The following is a 23,584-nucleotide window of genomic DNA, read 5'->3' as shown; positions in this document are numbered from 1 at the left end:
GGATCATAGTGCATTGCAATGGCTTTATAAAATGAAAGATCCTCATGGTAGATTGGCGTTGGGCAATGCGATTGCAACAGTTTGATTTTGACGTTATGCATAGACCAGGTTCATGTAACGTGGTCCCACACGCATTGTCTCGTTCCTTGGAAATAAATAATATCAAAATATCCGAAAAACATAAAGATGAATGGTACAAGTCTAAAGTAGCGAGTATATTGAATAGTAAAGAAACCGATCTGACATGGACAGTTGAGAACGGTATTCTTTTGAAATCGATCGCTTTAAAGCAGTTTTCTAGTGTACATCCTTGGAAAATATATATCCCGGAATGTTTGAGGAAGGATGTATTAAAGGAATGTCACGATAACTTGACTGCGGGACACTTTGGTATTCGCAAAACGCTTTACAGGGTGAAACAGAAATATTATTGGCCTAATCTATTAAGGGAATCTGTCAAGGAATATGTAAAAACATGTGAAACGTGCGCTAAAGTGAAGGTGGCCCAGAAACCAGCTTTTGGCAAAATGGGTGAACATAGAGAGGTCTCTGGTCCGTGGCAGATTGTTTCATTAGATTTGATGGGACTATTTCCGAGAAGTCGCCGTGGTAATACAATGTTACTGGTCATTAGTTGTTGGTTCAGTATGTTCACGCTCTTATTCCCGTTACGTTCAGGCAAGGCTGACAAAATATGCGAGTTAGTGAAGAGACAATTTTTAATTTTTGGTGCGCCAAGAGCAATAATATGTGACAACGGTAAACAATTTGTTTCACAGACCTTTAGAGATACTCTTGATAAATTCAATGTTAAAATTTGGTATACACCTAATTATCACCCTCAAAGTAATCCAACAGAATGCGTTAATAGGGTTATAGGAACAATGCTTGCATCATACGTGAAATCTGGAAAACATAACGATTGGGATATTTGCCTGGACGAAATCAGCCATGAAATCCAAACAGCGGTACATGAAAGTACTGGGTACACACCTGCTTATTTATTTTTTGGAAGGGAAACGACTACTTCACCTATCAACGGCTTGAATGATTTGGAAGATTTTAAGGACATGTCATTGAAAATAAATAAAAAACCCTACATTAATCATTTAAAAATACGCGATCAAGTATTCCATGCGGTAAAGCAAAAATTAAAGGACTGTCATAATCTAAGTCGAAAAGCTTATGATACTAAAAGAGTACTAGCAGATTTTCAAGAAGGAGATGTAGTATGGAAAAGGACTAAGTATTTGTCTAACGCAAATAAAAAGTTCATGGCAAAACTAGCTCCTAAATTTGAAAAGGCGGTAATCAAAAATAAGTTAACAAATAATATTTATCGTTTAAATAATGCTTTCGGTAAAGATATTGGAATATGGCATGCTAAAGATTTAAAACATGTTCAGAACTATAACTAAAAAAAAAAATTTTTTTTTTTTTTTGTCAAGTTGGAGGCATTTGATATGACATACTGTTCGGGTCTTGTAAGGAGATCTAAAATTGACAAACTTTCGCGATTTCTCAGACATTTTCTGCCTCGCACAACCACTTTGTGGAACCAGCTTTCGCCGGCGGTTTTCCGAACCGATACGACATGCGAACCTTCAAGAAAAGAGCGTACTCCTTTTTGAAAGGCCGGCAACGCACCTGCAAGCCCCCTGGTGTAGCAGATGTCCATGGGCGGTGGTAGTCACTTTCCATCAGGTGAGCCTCCTGCTCGTCTGCCACCTATGCCATAAAAAAAAAAATGCAAAACCCTCCTGGCGCTCAACAATTCTTTGACTTTGTTCTGTAATTTAATTGACGACCCGTAACAGAGTTTTTGTGTATATTGTGTGGAATAACTGAGAGTTTGGAAGTGGTAGTGGTAGAAATAGTAAAGTATGTTGTTTGCGATAGTTGTAAGGTATTATGTGTGTATGTGTTTAATATCAATAAAATTCAAAATTACTGAATTTAGAGTTACTATAGAATTATTTAAATAGGTAAATAAATTATTAAACTTAGAACTAGATAGTCACGCATTTTCGGCTGATTGCAGCTGTTGTAGGTACTGTTCATTTTTTACTAACATGAACTGGCTATTAGAATCCTTTTTCAGTAGCACCCTTCTATTTGATGTCTAACAATAAGTATACGCGTGGAACTTGGCATAGTTTCTAGTTAAGTAGAATAGCCTTTGGTGAGTGCCGTCAGTTGTTCGGTAATATAAATAGGTGTCTCCTGTGCGTCTGTTAAGTTGAGGAGAGAAGAATTAATTTTATTTTTGGGGTTTTGCTTGTTAAATTCCTTTACTGCAGTCAAAAATTTCGTTTTCATGAGTGTGTTTGAAAACTCGACTGTTAAGCTTGAAGTCTTGTGTTCCTTCTTAGAGGGTTGTCTTATGATGTCACGTATATTAATGGGCTCTATATCAAAACCCAAGTGTTGTGATAGATGAGAAACCATATCATATACTAAACTTTTAGTTTCCTTCGTTCTCTTGGGAACATTTCGGAATTCTATGTGTTGATGGTGTTACGTTCGTAGGATTCCACCTTTTCTGCCAGCATGGATAACTTATTAATCAAAACACTACGCTCCTTTTCTAGACCCGTGATTTTTAGTTCGAGTGATAGTATGATTTTTTTGTGGGTAGGTGCATGTGACAAGTCATTCATTTATTAAACATTAAAAACAAAAATAGTATGTACATTTAAAATCACTAACCTCCAAGCTGTCCTCTCATATAATTCGTTTACAAACATTCTACAATAAAATATACAACACAAGTGCCACATCACAACATACCCTAATACAAATATAATAATATAGAAGAACACTATGGATTCACTTAAAAAGTCGTTACTGGAATTAACTGAGACTTTTAACACACGCATGGCAGAATTTCAAAAAGATCTGAAAGCAGTTTCACCCGCTACAAGTCCAACGTCAAATATAAATGCACAGTTCCTGACATTCCGAACATTCGTCTTGTTTGCCCTCGAGAGTCTCCAGGTATAGGTTGAGTTGCTTACAAGGCAGCAAGATGAATTTGAGATGAGATCCCGGAGGAAAATAATTTTAATTCACGGTGTGCCCGAAGAAAAAAAGGAAAATACTTCTTCGCTTGTTACAAAAATACTGTCTGAGCATTTCAAATTTTCACAGTTTTCTCCTTCTGAATACACCCGCTGCCATCGTCTCGGATCCTCTGCTGGAAACAAACCACGTGCAATTCTCGTCAGGTTTAAAGATGCGTCACTGCGGGATAAGTTCTGGTCTTCTAAAACGAGTTTGAAAGGTACAGGAATAACATTATCTGAGTTCCTCACTAAGACCCGGCATGAAGCATTTGTACTGGCACGAAGACTTTTTGGAATTAAGCAGTGCTGGACAAAAGACGGCTGCATAATTGTGTTAGATGCCGAGGGATCCCGTTATCGTGTGGTGTCAGTGTCGGAAGTAAATGCTATACAGCGTCCAGTGGAAGATACTTCTGAACCATCCACGGTACCGGCGAGCTCAGCAACTATCCCAAAAGGCAGTAAGGTACCTTCGTATATTACGAGACCCAAAAGGGTCGTCAAGAAGTAAGGCTCTCCACAATACATAGTTTTATTACATAGATCTTTCATCATTGCCTGCTTTTAAAGTGTATTAGTTTTACACTATTTCACAATAATTAATTAATTAGTTCAGTTCAGTTCAATTCAATATGTCGATCCCGTTATCGTGTGGTGTCAGTGTCGGAAGTAAATGCTATACAGCGTCCAGTGGAAGATACTTCTGAACCATCCACGGTACCGGCGAGCTCAGCAACTATCCCAAAAGGCAGTAAGGTACCTTCGTATATTACGAGACCCAAAAGGGTCGTCAAGAAGTAAGGCTCTCCACAATACATAGTTTTATTACATAGATCTTTCATCATTGCCTGCTTTTAAAGTGTATTAGTTTTACACTATTTCACAATAATTAATTAATTAGTTCAGTTCAGTTCAATTCAATATTTCAATTCTTCATTTAGATAGTTAAATAATAGTATTTATGTTTAAACTTCGAAATATATTTTTTATAAAAATACCGCACTTAGTGTTAGGTTTACTGTCACACTAATTGACGCTGACTGTTGACAGTTGACATATTATGACAGATGGTCATAGATTATGTAATCATCTAACTACTACAATATTGTCATTTAGTGTTGATATTTAGATAAGGATTTTGTATCTTTATTCATTTATTAATTAGATATTATTTTTATTTTTTGCTTTTTAGTCTATTTTGCTGAACAAAGAAAGTGAGCTTATTTTTTTTAGATAGATATAAATTTTATCTATCTTTGTTCAATATAGAATTTTATAAAGCATTTTTTTTATTATACATTTTTTTAGAGATATTATTAACTTTTCTTTATGTTTTTGTTTCGTATTTTTGTATACTATGTTTTTTTTTTTAAGAAGTTGTGTGTGGGTTTCCCCTTTGTTTGTAAACAATTACTGTTAAGAATTAATATTATTATTATGTTTTAAAGCTGGTGGGTTGTGAAACACAGTTTTTGAAAACTCCATATTTATTATTATTATTATTATTTTTTTAATTCTGTTTTCTATTATATTTATTTATTTATTTTTATTTATTAATATTTATACGTTATAAGTATTTTCTTATATAATGTTTTTATTTAATTTAATCATATATTCATTTATATATTACTGTCTCAGTAATGTCTATATCAAATAGTTGGTACCAGTTTTTGTCCTTTTCGTCCGATGATGACTCGAGTAGCAATGCAAGTTACCACAGTACAAGTTTCGTTCCATTAAATGTAACACTTAATTCTCATTTCTCCACTCTTGGTAAAAAATTTAATGTACTTCATATCAACGCCCAAAGTATTCCGGCTCATTACCCAGACTGCTGAAAGATGCTTGCATCTTTTTAATCAAGAAACATACATGCAATTTTAATTTCAGAATCTTGGCTTAAGCCTTGTCTGCCCTCCACGTCTTACTCCTTGCCTGGATTTCATCTCATCCGCAACGACCACATTGGCAGGGGAAGTGGTGGAGTCGCGATTAATCTCCGCTCATATATTCCTTTTAAAATTTTAAATTCGTCGATTCAGCCCCCTCCCCCTGATGCGGCCGAACATCTGCTTTTAGAAGTCGTGCTATCCCACAGTAAAATCTTGCTCGGTGTTTTTTATAGCCCCTCTTTCCTTATCAACTATTTCTCTGCATTTGAAAGTTTATTAGAGACTCTAACCCCATTATATAGTCAAACTATAATAATGGGTGATTTTAACACCTGTTTACTCAAGAATGACAATCGCTCTAATAAACTCGTGTCTATAATTGAAGCCTGCGATTTACACATTTTACCTCTTTCTGCTACTCACAAACTACCGAACTGTATGTCATCTCTTTTAGACCTTATAATAGTGTCCTCACCTGATCTTGTTTGTAAATATGGCCAGTTGCCTGCAGACTCTTTTTCGTACCATGATTTAATTTATCTATCGTATAAAATACGCCCTCCTAAGTCGAAACCACGAATACTGCTCCAACGTAATTTTGGTGGAATGGATGTTACCCGTCTTTGTGATGATGCATGTCAAATTGACTGGAGTGCTGTTAAAGCTGCAGAAAATATTGATTCCAAAGTTGACATCTTTAACGCACTATTAACACAGTTGTACGATATCCATGCACCGATTAAACCGGTAAAAATAAAACCACCATGGCTAACGGATTCCTTAAAAACTTTAATTGCCAAGAAAAGCTACGCCAAATCATTATACAAATCTGACAAATACGAAACTAATGCTCGTAAGTATAAGAAAATAAAAATCGCTGCAATACATTGTGTAGGGATGCACAACGACGCCACATTCATAAATCTGTCGAAAACGGCGACACTGCCCGTACATGGAAGTTCCTTGAAACGATAGGAGTTGGAAAATCCTCGAAAAAGTTATCCTTAAATAACATTGATATAGAAAGCTTAAATGCACATTTCTCATCTTCGGGCAACTCTTTAGATATCGTCCAAAAAGCTACTACTTTAAATTCATTTTTAATATCATCTTTTCCAACTTCTAATTTTCCTCCGTTTACTTTTAATCAATTCACTGAATGTGATGTTAAAAAGAATATACTGTCAATTGCCTCTAATGCCGTCGGTAGTGATTGTATTAGTCGTAATATGATCATACCCATCCTTGACATTATCACTCCTATCATTACCCATATAATTAATTATTCTATTTCCTCAGGCGACTATCCCACATCTTGGAAAGATGCTCAAATTATTCCTCTCCCAAAAAAATCCAATCCAACAACATACTCTGATTATCGTCCAATTTCTATCCTTCCATTCCTATCAAAAATTTTAGAAAAATTGGTTTACCAACAATTAAACACATTCCTTAATAAAAACAATCTCCTTGATCCTTTCCAGTCCGGATTTCGCAGTGGTCATAGTACGACTACTGCACTAATAAAAATTACCGATGACATTCGTTTGGGTATGGACAGTAAGCAACTTACAGTATTGACCTTACTAGATATATTACTGGAGCTGCTACGTTCTATTAACATATCTCCATCAGTAATTGATTGGTTTCGCAATTACCTGCATGGACGCCGGCATCGGATTAAGGTTGATGATACCTTATCAACTTGGCGTAATGTCTGTGCAGGTGTTCCACAAGGAGGCGTGTTGTCACCATTACTCTTTTCTATCTTCATTAATACTATCACTCACAATATATCTTCTCTCTATCACATGTATGCAGACGATGTACAAATCTATACACAGTCAACTCTCGAAGATTTACCGTCTGCCATTGCTCGTATTAATGATGACTTATCTAGAATTTTAAACTGGAGCAATTCTTACGGTATAAAAGTCAATCCAAATAAATGCCAGACTATTATCATTGGCTCGCCAAACTTGGTCTCGAGAGTTGACTGGGTTAACTTACCAGCCATTACATTTGACGGAGTCAGAATACCCTACAGTCATAGTGTTAAAAATCTGGGAGTGTATTTGGATAGAACGCTATCGTGGTCTTGCCAACTGCAAGAGGTTTGTAGGAAAACTTTTGCAGCTATGAGCTCGTTGCGACGACTGCGGTACTTTCTTCCCATTCCTACCAAAATTATGTTGGCTCAATCCCTACAATCAAGAATGGGGAGAACCCCATTCTTGATTATGCTGATGCATGTTATCTCAACCTTACTGAAGACCAACTTAATAAACTTGAGAGACTTCAAAACGTCGCCATACGGTTTATATTTGGTTTACGCAAATATGACCATGTATCAGAATTTCGTCATCAACTCAAGTGGTTACCTATTCGCCTTCGCCGGAATTTACATACTCTTTCGCTTCTGTACTGTGTGTTATTTATGCCGAATTTACCTACCTACCTACAAGAAAGATTTAATTATCTGGGGACTTCTAGTAAGTTCCTAAGATCACAAGATAATTTAACACTTAGAATTCCATCTCACTGTACAAAATTTTATAAAAAATCTTCCACTGTACAAGCTGTACAATTATGGAATGCATTGCCTCTGTGTATTAAACAAGCAAAAAATCTGTCAATATTTAAAAAGCTTGTGAAAGACCATTTCCTGGCATTGTCTTATGTTGACAATACTTTTGATATTTGATATAGCATTTGGAATGTATGTATGTATGTATGTATGTATCTAAGTAAGTATATATTTATATATTTTTGTATGAATATATGTATGTATATTATATGATAATTATTATTTAATATACATTATAACATGTGACACCACCCTTCTCTGAAATCATGACTGTGTTTCTAAGCCCATAAGGTTGTCTGGTAGAAATCGCTACCTAGCGATAAGACTGCATTTTCTTTTATTTTGTATAAATTTCGTTTTTACTGTTAAATTATTGTGTGACTGTGGTGTACAATAAAGTATATTGTTATTATTATTATAGTAATTGATCAGAAACAAATGTCATTGATATTTCAAGTTCAACGTTAGAAGTTTTAATTTTTTTTTTATTTCCATAATATGACTTTCCAATTTGTCTAGTCGCGAATTTTGAGTAGTAGTAATTATTTCATTAATCATTTTTTTGATTTCATTTTTAAAAATATCAATAATGTCCTTCTTGCGTAACTTCCCCAGAAAAACATCTACGTTTGGCTCGTTGGGTAATATCCTCTTCATGGAGGCTACGCAGGTCTGATTCCGATCGCGATGGGTAATCTCTCTAATCTGGTAATAACTCGGTGGTGTCTTTGGTGGTGTTTTAAACATAGTGCGTTTTAATTATTAAGAGTTTCACACTGTCGCTATTGCTCGTTAATTTTTATCAGGCGTTGTATAAGTAATGCACGTCTGACGTATTGCACGTGAACTGGTGTAAGCGATTTGGCTCTGGCCATTAAGTCCGTTCCGGCTGTTGCTATCTTCTTTGTTGCTGCACTACGTGATCACTACTGCTTTATTATGCAAACAAATTTAATAATTAAAAATAAAAATAAAAAGTGTATTATATTACATTGTGTAGTAAAGGATCGCACGTCTAAACGCTTTTGCGGTCCGAAGAGAAGAGGATAATAATAATAAGGATTCCTCAATGTTCTTTACACATGTTCCTTTTCCTGTGGCAACACTTACTAAATGTCATAAAAAAACTTCTCTCAATAATTTAAAATTATTTTATTTTTTAAATTAATTGTAATTAGTTCTAATGTTACATTTTCATTAATGTATTAATCAGTTATATATAAAATATAACAATAAACTGAGTGTCGTGCGTTAATTGTGCATAGTGTTTCTTTTGTGTTGTGTTCGTCAGCTGACATTACGCAGGTAACGAACTCAATTTTGAAAAAGTTTTCTTGTTCGACTACTTGTTATCCCTTTAACTCACTTTAGAAACCCTTTTTAACATTTTTACATACTAAATATTATTAACCGATTGATCACACTGCTTACTTTTATATTATTGATCATATAACTTCTATTTTTTAATCAAACATGATGACCCGTAGTATCAAGGCACGTCAGGCGGAGGAACAACTCCAGCTGACGCTCCAGGAACTAAAGGCATCCAGGACACAGTGTGATTTACTATTAAAAGAAAGGGATGATAATTTCTAACAAGAATTCTTGCAAATTATTAATAGAAATAATAATCTAAAAACTGAGCTTTCTCAGTTACATTTGCAATACTTAGATATGGAAGAACAAAGAAATAATCTGCAACAAATAGTCAAAAATTAATAAAATCAAGAAATAATTGCTTAAATTATGAAAAAATTTATAAAGAAAGAAACACACTCAGACTAAAAATTATTGAATATTCCAAGAATCTTAAAGTGATGAGACAAGGTTATGAGGCTGACGTGAATGCTCTTCAGGCTGAGATAACATATTTACATAACTCCTTAGATAGAATGTCAAAAAAATATGAAATGTCTCAAAAAGAAATATCTAGTCATATTGCTGCCGTGAACAATCTACTAGACTTGAGTAAATACAATTCTGAACGCTTTGACTCTCTTATAAAAAACTATACTTGTGATTGTCAGGGCCGTTCTGTCTCTGGGGATGGTTCAGGGCTGCTCAATGATGTAGTGTCCTCGTCTCAGTCATCAGCTCATGACAGCGCCATATCCAACATAACACATCATGTTCCTACCAAGAAATGTACTAAAATCTATAGTGATGAATTGGGAAGAAACATGGGTGTTTCGCTCAATGACATGTGTAAGGGACAATCAGTATCAAATTATTGTATGCCGGGTGCAAGTTATTCCCATATTATGAACAGTATTTTGAATAGTACTCATTGTCCCAATTATACTACACTAATTATATTAGTTGGGAGAAGGGGAAATGTGAGCAAAAAAATTCTTGAAAATTATTATTCTAAATTATCAAATTTAAATGTAGATAGAATTTTAATGTTCACATTTCCTTATATTAAAGATGTGCCACAGGAAAATTCTATTAGATTTAAATTAAATAATATGTTACATATCATGTCAAATGTATAAAATAAAATAAAACTAATTGACATTAATAACATAATTAATTATAATTCTTGTTTATTGACATGTGATAGGTGTCACCTATCTAATTTTTATAAGAGACAGATAGCTAGTTTGCTATAATATTTTATTATTAAAAAATCAACCAATGGTTTGGTTGACCAGACAACTGCTTCTATTGAGCAGTATAATAATAACAATTTAAGACCATATATTTTGGAACATGTTCCAATTAATTTAAATTAAGTTCTAAGACAATAGAGGTAGTCTCTGACAACGATAATAATTCTAACTATAATTGTGACAAAATAGTTACTATAGAAGCCAATAAAAATAATAAGAAAGTAAATAACAAAAAAATTGTAAATCTGGTGCACCAAAATATTCAAGGAATGTTAGGGAAAGACTTAGAAATTGAATTATTTTTGACCTGTAATGGCATTGATATTTTGTGTTTAACTGAACATTGGCTTCTAAATTATCAGGTTATTTTTAACTTTAGTGGGCACCAGATTGCTAGTCTGTTCAGTAGAAATAATGCTATACGTGGTGGCACTTTAATATTCCTGTGTAAAAATATAAAATTTAAAGAACGTAAAGATATTGTGAGCCTTTCTATTGAGCAAACTATAGAAATAGCCTGTGCAGAGCTTGAGCGTGTCATTGCTGTATGCGTATACAGGCCCCCTAGTGGATTATATGAATTGTTTGAAAATATATTGGACAATGTTCTATCTAAATTATCTGGATCTAATAAAGAAATTATTGTTTGTGGAGATTTTAATATAAATTTATTGCATAATTCAACCACAAGTATTAGATTCAGATCTTTGTTAAGTTCATATAATCTGGTAAATCTGTTCTTAGAACCAACTAGAATAACAGATTCCACAGCAACTTGCATTGATAATATATTTGCTACCTACATTCCACAAAACAAAATTATTATTAATAACCTAAGTTCAGATCATTGTGGACAACAAGCCTTATTTAATTTTCATGTTAAAAAAATAAGTACTTCTGAAAAGATAATGTTTGTTCCTTTGACCGCAAGTCGTATTGAGAAGTTTAGAAGTAATATTATGGCTAATCTCCCTCACATACATTTCAATGATAATCCCAATGTATTATATAACAATCTATTTAAATTAATTAAAAACAGTTTTAAATCTATATTCACTTCTAAAACAGTTAATACAAAAAACTTTTTAAAATTCAGTGATTGGGCGACTATTGGAATTCATAAAAGTAGGCAACGAATGTATGAGCTTTACAATGAAAGAATGTACAATCATAGTGCCACTTTTGCCAATTATGTAAGTAACTATTCTAAATTATTTAAAAAAGTGTGCTTTTTGGCAAAATCTTTAACTATAAAAAATAAAATTAAGAATGCACATAACAAGATAAAAATGACTTGGAAAATTATTACTTGTGAAACTGGTAGAGTTGGCAGTTGCAACTCCGAATTGAGCCTGAATTATAATAATAAAGTAGTAAATAGTCAAAAGAAAGTTGCTACAGTTTTTGAAAAATTTTTTGCTGACATACCAGTTTTGACAACTAAGTCACTTATATCTTCTCCAGATGTTGCCGAGTCATTGATGAAAGAAAATGTAAGAGCTTGTAAATCTAACTTTAATTTTACCCTTGTAAACCCCAACGACATAATACGCGCCTTTAAGTCACTAGACATCAAGAAAACGGCTGATTTATGGGGTATTTCTCTAAAGGTGATAAATTCGATTATTGATGTAATTGCACCTTATCTTGCTTTAATATTTAATAGTTGTGTCCAACGTGGTATATTTCCTGACCTGATGAAACATAGTAAAGTTATTCCAATATTTAAATCTGGTAGTTCTTCAGACCCCAATAACTATAGGCCAATTTCGATTCTACCTACCCTGAGCAAAATATTTGAGAAAATAATTCTGAATCAATTATTAGAACATTTTAACAAACATAATCTGCTTCATAGTAAACAAATTCACGAGGGGTCGACTACAGACGCTGGTATCGAGCTTATTAAGAATATCTATGAAGCTTGGGAGGAGTCACGGGATACCTTAGGGGTTTTCTGTGACTTATCCAAAGCCTTTGATTGTGTTCAGGATGAGACTCTGGTCAGGAAACTTTATCACTATGGAATTAGAGAATGTGCGCTTGACCTTCTGACTTCTTATCTTAACAATAGAATTCAGAGGGTTGACGTTAAAGGAAAAAGGTCTCCTGGGGTCTCAGTTGGTATGGGGGTCCCTCAGGGATCAATTCTTGGACCTTTTCTGTTTCTCACATATATAAATGACTTGCCCTTTCTTGTTGGGAACAAACATGATATAGTATTGTTTGCTGATGATACCTCCTTAGTTTTTAAAATTAATAGAAGACAGGTACAGTACGACGACTCAAACAATGCTATAGCTGATATAGTACATTGGTTTAGCGTAAACAATCTTAGGCTTAATAATAATAAAACAAAAATTGTGAAATTTAGTACATAATGTAAAAGCCGATGTACTCATTAACGGGGAATCTATGGATCCAATTGATTCTGCTGAGTTTCTTGGCCTTACTGTTGATGCCAAGTTGCAATGGGCCCCCATATTAACGGATTGGCGAGTAGACTGAGTTCTGCGGCATTCGCGGTCAAAAAGATTAGATTATGTACCGATGTTGATACGGCTCGCTTAGTATATTTCAGTTACTTTCACAGTATAATGTCATACAGTATTATGCTGTGGGGCAACGCAGCCGCTATCCATACTATATTTGTGCTACAGAAGAGGGCTATTCGCGCAATCTATAACCTAGGAGCTAAAGAATCGTTAAGGAATAAATTTAGAGAAATCAAGATATTGACTGTTGCTTCTCAATATATATTCTGCAATGTTATGTATGTACGAAAAAATATTAATGATTTCATGAGAAAATGTGATACTCATAGCATTGGTACAAGGAACAAACACAAACTTGTTACTCCTGTTACTCGACTACATAGAGTCAGTAACTCCTTTGTGGGGCAATGTATACGGTTTTACAATAGGATCCCAGAAAGCGTTCAAAATGCCTCTGTTGCCAAATTTAAGAAAATTATTAAGAAACGCTTGTGTGCAAAAGGTTACTATACAATTAATGAGTTCATGATCGATAGCACACCTTGGGAATGAAACGATCGCCTCCTGGCTATTTCATCTCATATTAAATTGTTTAAATAATATACGAGACAAGTAAAAAAAAAAAAAAAACCCGCTGAGTTTCTTTCGCCGGTTCTTCTCAGGTCAGGGTATTTTCTTTTCCGAACCGGTGGTAGTGTTTCAATTGACCATCAATAAGAAAGTGTAATGCTTCTATATTGAATAAAGTTATTTGAGTTTGGGTTTGAGTTTGACATTTAGTATAGTCTACAGCATCGAGACTGAAAGGGTATAAACCACATATTCGAAAGCCATTTTTATGGTGTCTACCGTAATTTGTTTAAAAGTTTGTTCCAGTGAGTGGCAAAATGTTACTTTTGACAACGTTTTATGCGAGTTATTGTCATCGTCTAACCTAATTTTTTTACTACTTTTCGCCATTCAACTTTGAGTGACCTGAAAACACTAACATCGGCCGGCTGCATTATGTATGTAGTGTTGGGAGATAGCGCATACAAAATTATGCCGTTTTCATCACAAAATTTGCTTAAATGTTGGGTTAAATGCTATATATATATGAAACGGCTTAGGTATGTTGTTAGAGGACATCCAATGATTAAAGCCATTTGCAACATACTCGTAAAATATTTCACTTCTTATCCACCCTCTATCCGATAAGCCTATGAACCAGGAGGATGGAGCGCTATTGACGATTTCTTTTTGTGGCCTACGAATCTAAGGAAAATTTCCGTGTGGTTCCGGACTAAAATAGGACCTCCCCAACTCTACCCGTGGCTGTCGTAAGAGGCGACTAAGGGTTTATATTAGGGCCCAGCGCATATCACCTGCACTTTGGGCCACCCGTACGGTGGCGGGTAAACTACCACAATAGCATTCCCAAGGAGGGTTAGTGTCAGGCAGGCGGCCGACTTTAAAAATTTAAGCCGAAACTTTTAGCAACATGGACAATGGAAACCATAGGAATGATAGGGCTAGGGCGTACCCCACAGGAGACGCGCAGGGGCAGCACCCGGCTCCTGTGGGAAATGGACAAGGGTTGTCGCACCAAATCGGGCAGGTGCGACGTAAGAAGCGAGCTTGAAGTGTGAGAGAGGTAAAATTGAGGTGTGCGAGTTGGAATGTAGGCACGATGTCTGGAAGAGGAAGAGAGCTAGCAGATGTTTTGAAAAGATGACGGATAAATGCAGCGTGCCTGCAAGAGACAAAGTGGAAGGGTGCAAGGGCTAGGGAAATAGGAGAAGGATATAAGATATTCTATTGTGGAAGTGATGGTAAGAGAAATGGTGTGGGTATAGTTTTAGATAGTAGGTTGAAAGAATTTGTGGAAGATGTAAAAAGAGTGAATGATAGACTGAAAGCGATTGAATTAATTGTGGACGGCGTGACACTGAATTTATTAAGTGTGTACGCACCACAGTCAGGTTGTGAGGAGAGCGTGAAAGAAAAGTTCTGGGAGGACTTTGATTGCCTGCTGATGGGTTTACAGGATAGCGAGGAAGTATACGTGGGTAGTGACTTTAATGGCCGTGTAGGAAGAGAGAGTGATGGATATGAGAGAGTGCATGGTGGGTTGGGATTTGGGAACCGGAACGCTGACGGCGAGGCACTTTTACAAGCTGCCTGTGCCTTCGACCTGGCTATAACAAACACGTGGTTTAAGAAAAAAGAGGAACACCTAATAACTTACAAGAGTGTCCACCACGCGACATAGACTATTTCCTAGTGAGGCGGAGGAGTCTATGCTGTGTCAAAAACTGTCAAGTGCTGCCAGGCGAAGCATTAGTCACCCAACACAGACTTATCCTAATGAATGTTAAATTAAGTGTCTCGCCCAAAAACAGCCGAATACGGCCCCCTCCTAAGACACGATGGCGTATGTTAGAGAATGATGAATCTGCTAGTAGATTTAGGAACCAAATAGTGGAGAAAATGATAGACACGAGTGATATGAAAGAGACATTGGCGAATTAATGTTGGAATGAGTAGCTGGGTAAGGGATATTAATAGATAGGGATACGTGGTGGTGGAATGACGAAGTGCAAAATGTTGCCGTTCGCGGCGCGGTGTGACGTGGTGGTGGCGGGGCTGCCGCTACGGTCTTGCGGACCAGCAGTGGTTTTTCCCACGCACCTTTGTTAGTGGCCTGAGGGGCCCTGGGATGGGTAGCCTGAGGGGCTGTCGCGTTTGCCTGAGGGGCTTGCGTCGGTGCCTGAGGGGCTTGCGTCGGTGCCTGAGGGGCTCGCGTCGATGCCTTACGGGCTCGTGTCAGTCTAGGGGCGCGCCTATTGGATCGCCGTTTTCCCTTTGGGTCGCGTATTTGCGGGGCCCTGGGGCATCCGCGGTAATTCGCGGGATGTCCCTTGGTCCCGCAGTTGGCGCAACTTGGGGTGAGGTGCCCGCCTAGGCATTTGACGCACTTGGTGTAGCCGTATCAGTGGCGGGCGGAGTGGCCGTAAGACTGGCATCGGTGGCATTGGCCAGGTATGCCTCGGCTACGCGGAGCTTCCAACTTGAAGTCGGAGAGGTCGCAAATTGTCTTTATATTAAATATCCTCTTTCCCTCGGGGGAGAGAGGCAGAATGGCTAGAACGAGATCGAATCGCACTTTGGTCCGAGGGTTGTACATCCGGTGCACATTAATTATCGGGAGATTCGCTTTCTCCAGACTGGCCTTGATAATTGCCTCAGGGATCTCCTTTGGCAGGCCTCTAATGACGACGCGCAAGTGACGTTCGTCTTCGAGCGCGTACGTAAAGAAAGGAGTGTTTTCACTCCTTAAGAATTTTGTTACGGCACGGTGTGTCGCGGAGTCCTGAGCTTGGACTCTGATGCCAAAAATGTTCAACAAGGTTGAACATTTTTGGCCTTCGTGTAGAGAAGGCGACGTTCGACCAGGATACCCGAGATCCTTGGCCATTGCGCCTTGTCCTGAATGACTATCGGCGGCGGTAGTTTAGATTTGGATTCGGCCTCGTTGGCCTTCGGTGTCGCTGAAGGCGATTTCGGGGGTGCGGGGCGCGCGGGTGACGTTTTAGTCTTGAGCTCGGCCTCGTTGGCCTTCGATGTCGCTGAAGGCGATTTCGGGGCCGCGTAGGTGGCGTCTTGGGTTTCGTCGCGGGACGCTTGACGGGACGCTTGGGTGATGCTTCGGACGAGCTCGAGCTGTCTTTAGCAGGCCGTTTTTTAGGAGGAGGCGGGACTTGAAGAGCCCTGGCCTTCCTCTTGGCGGATTTGGAGAGGACCGGCTCGAACCCGTCGCTCTCCGCCTGTCGGCGTCGACGCCGCCATCGCTGTCGAGTTCGACCTCCATGGTCGAACCGACAGGTGTCGTCAGGTAGGGCGACCGGCTTCTGCCGGCTTCGTGCGTGGGCCCTACAGTTTCCTCCTCTATCAAGAGGGCAATATCGTTCAGAAGCTCGACGGTGTCTGGGAGATGTAGATGGAGCAGCTTTAGGAGCTGCTCCTTAGATAATTTGTCTACAGGGTCCATCGTGGTGGCCCTGGACGATACGCTTACCTCCCTGCCGTGAAGGCAGGGAGGCCTACAGTGTGATCCCTTGTCGATACCGGCTGATCTTTTATAATAAAAATAGGTGGGTATACTTATTCACTCAACATAACAGCTGTTTACCAACACTAGAATATTTCAGACTAATTTAACATTTCAAAATTCGCTAAAAAATATTAATTTAACAATCAAACAGTTTTAAATTATTATAATAATCATTTCTGGATACGTGTTTTTCTTAAATTCGTGGTTTCGCGCCGACATATCCATTGTTTCAAATCTATATAAAAATATTTCACAAAACGTATTTGTAAAAAATATTGTAATAACTTTGGAATAACATTTTTATTCACAATTTCTTTTATATCTTTCTTTTTGGCAACCAACAAAGGAATCTTCTCTGTGTATGCTCTAATCTAATTTGATACGATATAAGTAAATTATTCAATGTCAATTCAATTCTTAGTTTAATGGCTTTCAGTTGTGCCGGCGGGTACAGACTATTTCGCCTATGTCACGTAGGATCACGTAGGATGGAGAAGACACGAATTTATTAAATGTCGTCTGTCAATTGACTTTGAAAATTTGAGTTTTACATTTGAAATATAAATGCACTTTTTATGCATTAATGCGTTCCTGAACTAATTGTGATTTATTATCTTTGAGATGATTTTTGACATTTGTTGAACACTTTCCTTCCGCCTTTTGAGTCGAAATGTAACGTTAATTTATTTTCGTAAAGTTTTTGTAACTTTCATTTTGTTAAAATCATGAATATTGTTTCGCTTACGTTAGTGTTGGTTAACACACGTGTTAACCCTTTCACCGCCAGACTTTTTACCGATTGGCGTGCCCCCAGCGCCCGGCGCATTTAACAATAAAATAATACCTACAACAAATAGGGTTGTGGGTACATTTTTTTATGTTGATGTCGATATTTCGCTATAATAATGATATTGTATTTACGAGCTTGGTTAACCAACAACTACATACATACTTACCTACTACAGTATACTCTACTACTACTACTGAATGAAAATTTAAAAAATGATATATTACAATTATTATTATAATTTTTATACATCTAAGTCGACAAACAAGCGTTGGGCTCACCTGATGGTAAGTGACAACTGTAGCTTGTAACACTAAAAACTAAAAGCACCTCAAGCGCATTGCCGAACACCCCCCCAGGAGCTCTGGTTACCTTACTCACCGTCGGGCTACTCCTTATTTCGAGGAGGATATGTCCTGCTTTAACCCTACCTCAGTTGAAATAAGACTAAAAAAAATAAAATAAAAACTATAATTACTGTTCATCAATAATAAAATCTTCGTCTGACACAAATTCATCATCGTCATCGATTTCTAGAATCCGCATTAATTATTCAGCAGTTGTCATGGTAATTAAAACAGGAACATAAAACTATTACAAAAACACGCGCAACACTAATTGACAGTTCCATACGGTTGTGACGTCATGAACGGTCGTGTTTATCCGACACAGGCGCTGGCTATATTAGCAAAATGGACACAATTTAGGGATGGGAATTTGCATTTATAGTTGTCCATACAGAAATAACTAAATCGCTAATTACTTTGAAAAATATATATTTACACAGTAAAAACAACACGTTATTAAATAACAATAACTTAATGTGCTTTTTTTATTAAATAAGTTGGTCTTTAATACAATATTTTTGTTAATAAATATACCATATCTTTAAATTTTTAACATTATGTCTCATCACTATGGTCGGATAAATACGACACAGGCGTTGGAAGTCAATGCATTTCCTCCTGAATAATATTAGTAAATTTACCGTAATGAAATAGCATTTTATTTTGTTTCTTGATATAGTAAATGTGAATTATAAGACTAAATAAAAAGTTGAATAGATAAACTTTCGAAAAAAATATGTATTTTAGGCTAAAACATCATAATACCTTTAGAAATTGAATATATAATAGACAGGGTTTTGTGTCGGATAAATCCGACTCGGCGGAATGAGCCCGAAATGTTTTGTCGGATAAATCCGACTCTGGCGGTGAAAGGGTTAAGAGATTTTCAGTGTTTACGTTTAGTTCTATAGTGTATTTTATTGTTAATAGTACTATTAGTTGATATTTGCGTTAGTGGTGTTACTAACATTATTTGCTGTATTTTAATATTCTGTAGTTTTTAAACTTTATAATGGAGGTTGATCCTCCTCCGGAGCCACATGGGGCTCAATAGATTTAGTTCCCGAGAATTGTTCTTCTCCTTCTATACCTGTTTCTCGTAAACTTCATAGTGGTAATGATTCCATTAAATCCATCCATCCATTAAAATGAAATTAAGCAGATCAAAAGCAACTATGTCACTACAGATTTACTGGAAGATTTGAAACAAAATTTTCAAACAGTTACGTCACCGTTATCTTAGTTTAGCGATGATAAAATTAATATTCGAAGAGGAGGGTATTTTAGAGACAGCCGAACGATAGGACTACCGCACGTGACGTCGGAGCTCAACGCTGATGCAGACGGCCGCACGACGTGTGACATCACAGCGGCGACTAACGGCAATGACAATATGGGCGTGATTACGAGTGCACTCACTAACAATCAAAACAATGATTTATTGAACAAACCATCGTATCGTTCTCTCTTTCACTCTACGGTAATTAACAACATTGTTCCGGCTGCACCTGTGAGCTCGCCTGTGCTAGGTAGTAAGGGCATGAAAGACGAATAATTATAGTGATTTAATCTATAAAAATAAACAGCAGATCTCTGTCGGTAATATGATACTAGCAAAAGATACATGTCTTGAAAGTGAACGCAGTGAAGGTTGGACTATAGTCCAGTAATGTAAGTCACAAAATCGATTGAGTGGCAAAACTGGAAAGGCATTTTGATCGCCCTCGGGAAAGTTCAAAGCAGCGGAGACAAAAATTCCCTTATATCAAATGTTAGTAAACAGACTACTGAACAGGATATATGTAGTTGAATATATTGAGAGTAAAACCCAGGAACGTGTGCACTTAGAAAAAATCAATATGAAAAGCGATAAGCCTTATAATGCGTTTAAGTTATTTGTAACTAAAAATAAGTTGCACATATACCTGAATGACAATTTATGGCCAGAAGGTATTCCGTTTCGACGTTTTATCATCTTTAAAAAACATTTGGCTAGAGATAACTCTGCGATTATTGAAGATGTATCACAATCATAATGGATAAAGTGGACAAAAAGAAAGTTATTATTTCCTCTTTTAATTGTAAATCGATTAGAAGATCAACGGAGTGTGTACGGCAAATATGCAAAACATCTGACGTCATCGCCCTACAGGAGACCTGGCTTTGGCCGCATGAACTGACGTATTTGAGTAGCTTGGATGACAACTTCGCATACACGGGCAAGTCGTCAATGGACACGACGATGGGAGTCATCAAAGGAAGACCTTATGGTGGAGTTGCCTTGCTGTGAAGAAAAGCCGCCTTTTAGTCTGTGTCTTTAGTTTCGTGTAATAGTGATCGCTCAGTAGCAATAAAAATTGTGCATGATAACCGTGAAATACTCTTGTTTTCTGTGTATATGCCATTTGATAATAGTAACAGTGATAGCTTAATTCAATTCAGTGAATGCTTAAGTCAAATATGTGCAATAATAGACAGTGAGGATGTGGAATCGGTTGTCATGGTTGGCGACTTCAACGCACATCCTGGTGAAAGATTTTTGAGGGAGATGCTAAACACATGCACCGAGCAGTCGTGGCATTGTATGGACTTAGAACTATTACCCAGTGATACACACACTTTCGGTTGTCAGGCTAGTGGTTTTCAGCGGTGGTTGGACCACTGTATAGTAACTGATGCAGCGAGAAATCAGTTTGTACGGGGTTTATGCCTCGGATCATTATCCTGTTAGTTTTGAATGTGATCTCACTATTATCAATCCTAAAGTAGTTAAGAGCAATGTAATTTTTGATAGGGTGAAATGGGGGGAAAGAGATAACATTCAAATAAATAAATATCAAGAATATTATTTTTCTTAATTGAAATTAATTGAATTGTCAACAGAATGTCTCGAATGTTGTTTTAAAATATGTAAAAACTCTATTTACCATAAATTGTGTGGTAGGCTGGAACAAATATGTACAGACTGCTCACGGGGAAGCTCGATTATGTTACCACGAGTGGTTTTTTTATGGTAAGCCCACAAGTGGGTATTTATATAATAAAATGTGTGACTCGAGAAAAATATGTAAATATTTCTACATTTTGTTTTTCACTCAAAATCGTCCGACTTCAATAATACGTGTTTAAATCAAATTATTTTATTACTTTTTGGTGATCAATTTGAAGTCGGTGCTATTTTTTTTTAAATATTTTATTTTACTCTTTTTAGTGTTATTTTCTCAAAATAGAAATTAAAAGTCCTTATCTAACAAATGGTTATTTGTTGATTTTTTAAAATAGCGCTGAACCTATTTCAATAAAACTTATATCTGGTGCATGATATACCAAACAATAACATAACAAAGGAAATGTTTAGTGAACCTGTACTTCTCTTCATAAAAGCTACGAAGAGGAGTATAAATCCATATATTAATGTTCAAGGAACTATTTCCTAACTCCTAGTAATTGAGGACTTACACCTTCCATCATCAGCGCAGCAGTATAATATTATGATTGCCAGAAGCAAATGCCAATATAACTTCAGAAATTATGTAAAATACGGTACATGTGCCTATAAAATATGAGGGTTCCCCTCCATTTCTCCAGGATCACATCATCAGAACCTGTTCTAATTAATATGGGACCAACTTGAAGGTGCCACCTTCGGTCCACGCGTCTTCGAGAAATCGGGGAACATACATAAAAAAAAATAAAAATGAAAAAAAAGATTCCGACGAATTGATAACCTCGTCCTTTTTTGAAGTTTTTATTTCATTTTACCTAGGAGGACTCTAAAAATATCTTAAATATGCAATTATTTTTATTACTTTTTAGTGCATTTTTATTTGTTTTAAAATAGTGTTTTGTTTGAAGTCGTTTATTCTTTGTTTTTAAATTTTATTTATTAATCTATGTCTTGGACACGGGTATCTTCCGCAGAAATTGATGCATACGGTAGTTGTGCCAATTATTAAGAACAAAACTGGGGATGCCTCTGACATGTCCAATTACAGGCCAATATCTTTGAGTACTGTAATTGCTAAGGTGCTGAACAGTCTGTTTGACAAACAGCTGGCTGATTATTTTGAACCTCATGACGCACAGTTTGGGTTCAGACCTGGACTGTCTACTGAGAGTCTACTGTGTCTCAAGCAGACTGTACAATACTATACAGCTAGAAAAACGCCAATCTTCGCGTGTTTTTTGAACCTGTCGAAGGCTTTTGACCTTCAAAAGTGTCTTATGATGTACTTTGGGGAAAACTGTATAAGGATACGACTTTACCACCTGAAACTGTATCTTTGTATTAAGTTATATTAAGTTATATTCTTAAGTACTGGTATTGCAATCAAACAAACTGTGTTAGGTGGGCGGGGGCTTACTCGGACGTGTACAGGTTGGAGTGCGGGGTGCGGCAGGGGGGGATTGAGTTCGCCCTAGCTCTTCAATCTGTACATGAACCGGCTGATCGGTGAGCTCGGTGGTGCCAGTGTCGAATGTTACGTTGATGGTGTTTTATGAACAACATTAGCTATGCTGATGACTTGGTACTTTAGCGTGTAGGCTATCTTGAGATACTGAGGCATATAATATTCAGAGACGGATCCAGGTATGAGGCTAGCCAATACTCAAAGACCGAAGGAATAATATATGTTTATTTACGACATGTGACAATTGTTTGAGTACCCTGTACTGACTGACTGATTAATGTATTATAATAATCTAACAATAAATTGTTATGATTTCGTCATGCCAAATATGGAGTACAACTAAAAAGGCGATGTGCTGACGGCACATAGCATCCCCCTTTGAGAAAAAATTAACAATTTTCTTAAAATAAATAAAAACCAGTAACAAACATTGAATACATGAAAAATTTACATATAACACTATGAACTAGAAACAAAAGCAACCAAGGTACTCAATAAATCTAAAAACAATTAAAATCTTTAGAAACAAAACTACAAAGAAATTATATAGCATATTAGCAAAAAAGTGTATATAATAATGATAATATGATCCTTTTTTATGTGCGTACAACATCAAAATATTTTTATAAATTAAAATTAATTATATTTAAAAAAAAATACTAAATATTTCGATCTATCTGCATGCAAATCTCACAACAGGTCTAATTATACGACCAGATCTCGTTGTCATAGGCTTATTGTTTTTATTAGCTTCTACCTTATTTGGAATTCGATCAATGCTATCCTCGCTGGTAATTAGAAACGCCGGCTTAAGGCGATCGATGCTTACTATTTTTTTGATACCATTAATAACTATCTTGAAATGTTTCGCTGATTTGCTTAAAACTTTAAACGGTCCAGAATAGGGTGACGTAAGTGGCTTCGAAACTCTATCACATCGGACAAAAACGTGTGTACACTCACTTAATTCTGGATGTACAAATATACCGTTTTGTCTTAAATCTCGTTTCGGTAGCGATGCAATTTGTCTGATCCTATAAAGCAGGTTCTGTAAAAATGTTTCATTTTCAGTGATTTCCAGCTTTGTCGGCGAAAAGAAATCTCCTGGTAAACGTATGACTTCACCGTAAACCATCTCGGCTGCACTTATTCCAGTGTCATCGCGTAAGCTTGCCCTTAAGCCTAATAAAACTGACGGTAATTCGTTGACCCAATTGTCCGTATTGCCTCTACACATAAGGGCTGTTTTTAATGTTCGATGAGTTCGTTCGACGACACCATTTGACTGTGGGTG

At 36.6% G+C, this 23,584-nt stretch overlaps 1 protein-coding gene and 1 pseudogene across 1 annotated transcript; both read left to right on the top strand.

The window, feature by feature from the left end:
- The first annotated feature begins 2,796 nt into the window (after window positions 1-2,796).
- LOC124542563 lies at window positions 2,797-3,576 on the top strand (annotated as a pseudogene).
- Window positions 3,577-14,131: 10,555 nt separating this feature from the next.
- On the top strand, window positions 14,132-14,902 carry LOC124542562 (craniofacial development protein 2-like). The gene is made up of 2 exons (XM_047120500.1): window positions 14,132-14,255; window positions 14,379-14,902. The coding sequence occupies exons 1-2, from the start codon at window positions 14,132-14,134 to the stop codon at window positions 14,900-14,902; spliced, it is 648 nt and encodes a 215-aa protein (XP_046976456.1).
- Window positions 14,903-23,584: the final 8,682 nt, after the last annotated feature.

This window comes from Vanessa cardui, chromosome W (assembly GCF_905220365.1).
Source record: "Vanessa cardui chromosome W, ilVanCard2.1, whole genome shotgun sequence".
Taxonomy (NCBI): Eukaryota; Metazoa; Arthropoda; class Insecta; order Lepidoptera; family Nymphalidae; genus Vanessa; species Vanessa cardui.
This window is presented reverse-complemented; position numbering and strand designations above follow the sequence as displayed.

What these genes read in the sequence shown, in the direction of transcription:
- LOC124542562 (XM_047120500.1), top strand. Translation starts at nt 14,132, where the DNA reads ATGGACAATGGAAACCATAGGAATGATAGGGCTAGGGCGTACCCCACA. An exon ending in CCAAATCGGGCAGGTGCGAC is followed by an intron (nt 14,256 to 14,378) that starts GTAAGAAGCGAG and finishes GGATAAATGCAG; the next exon opens with CGTGCCTGCAAGAGACAAAG.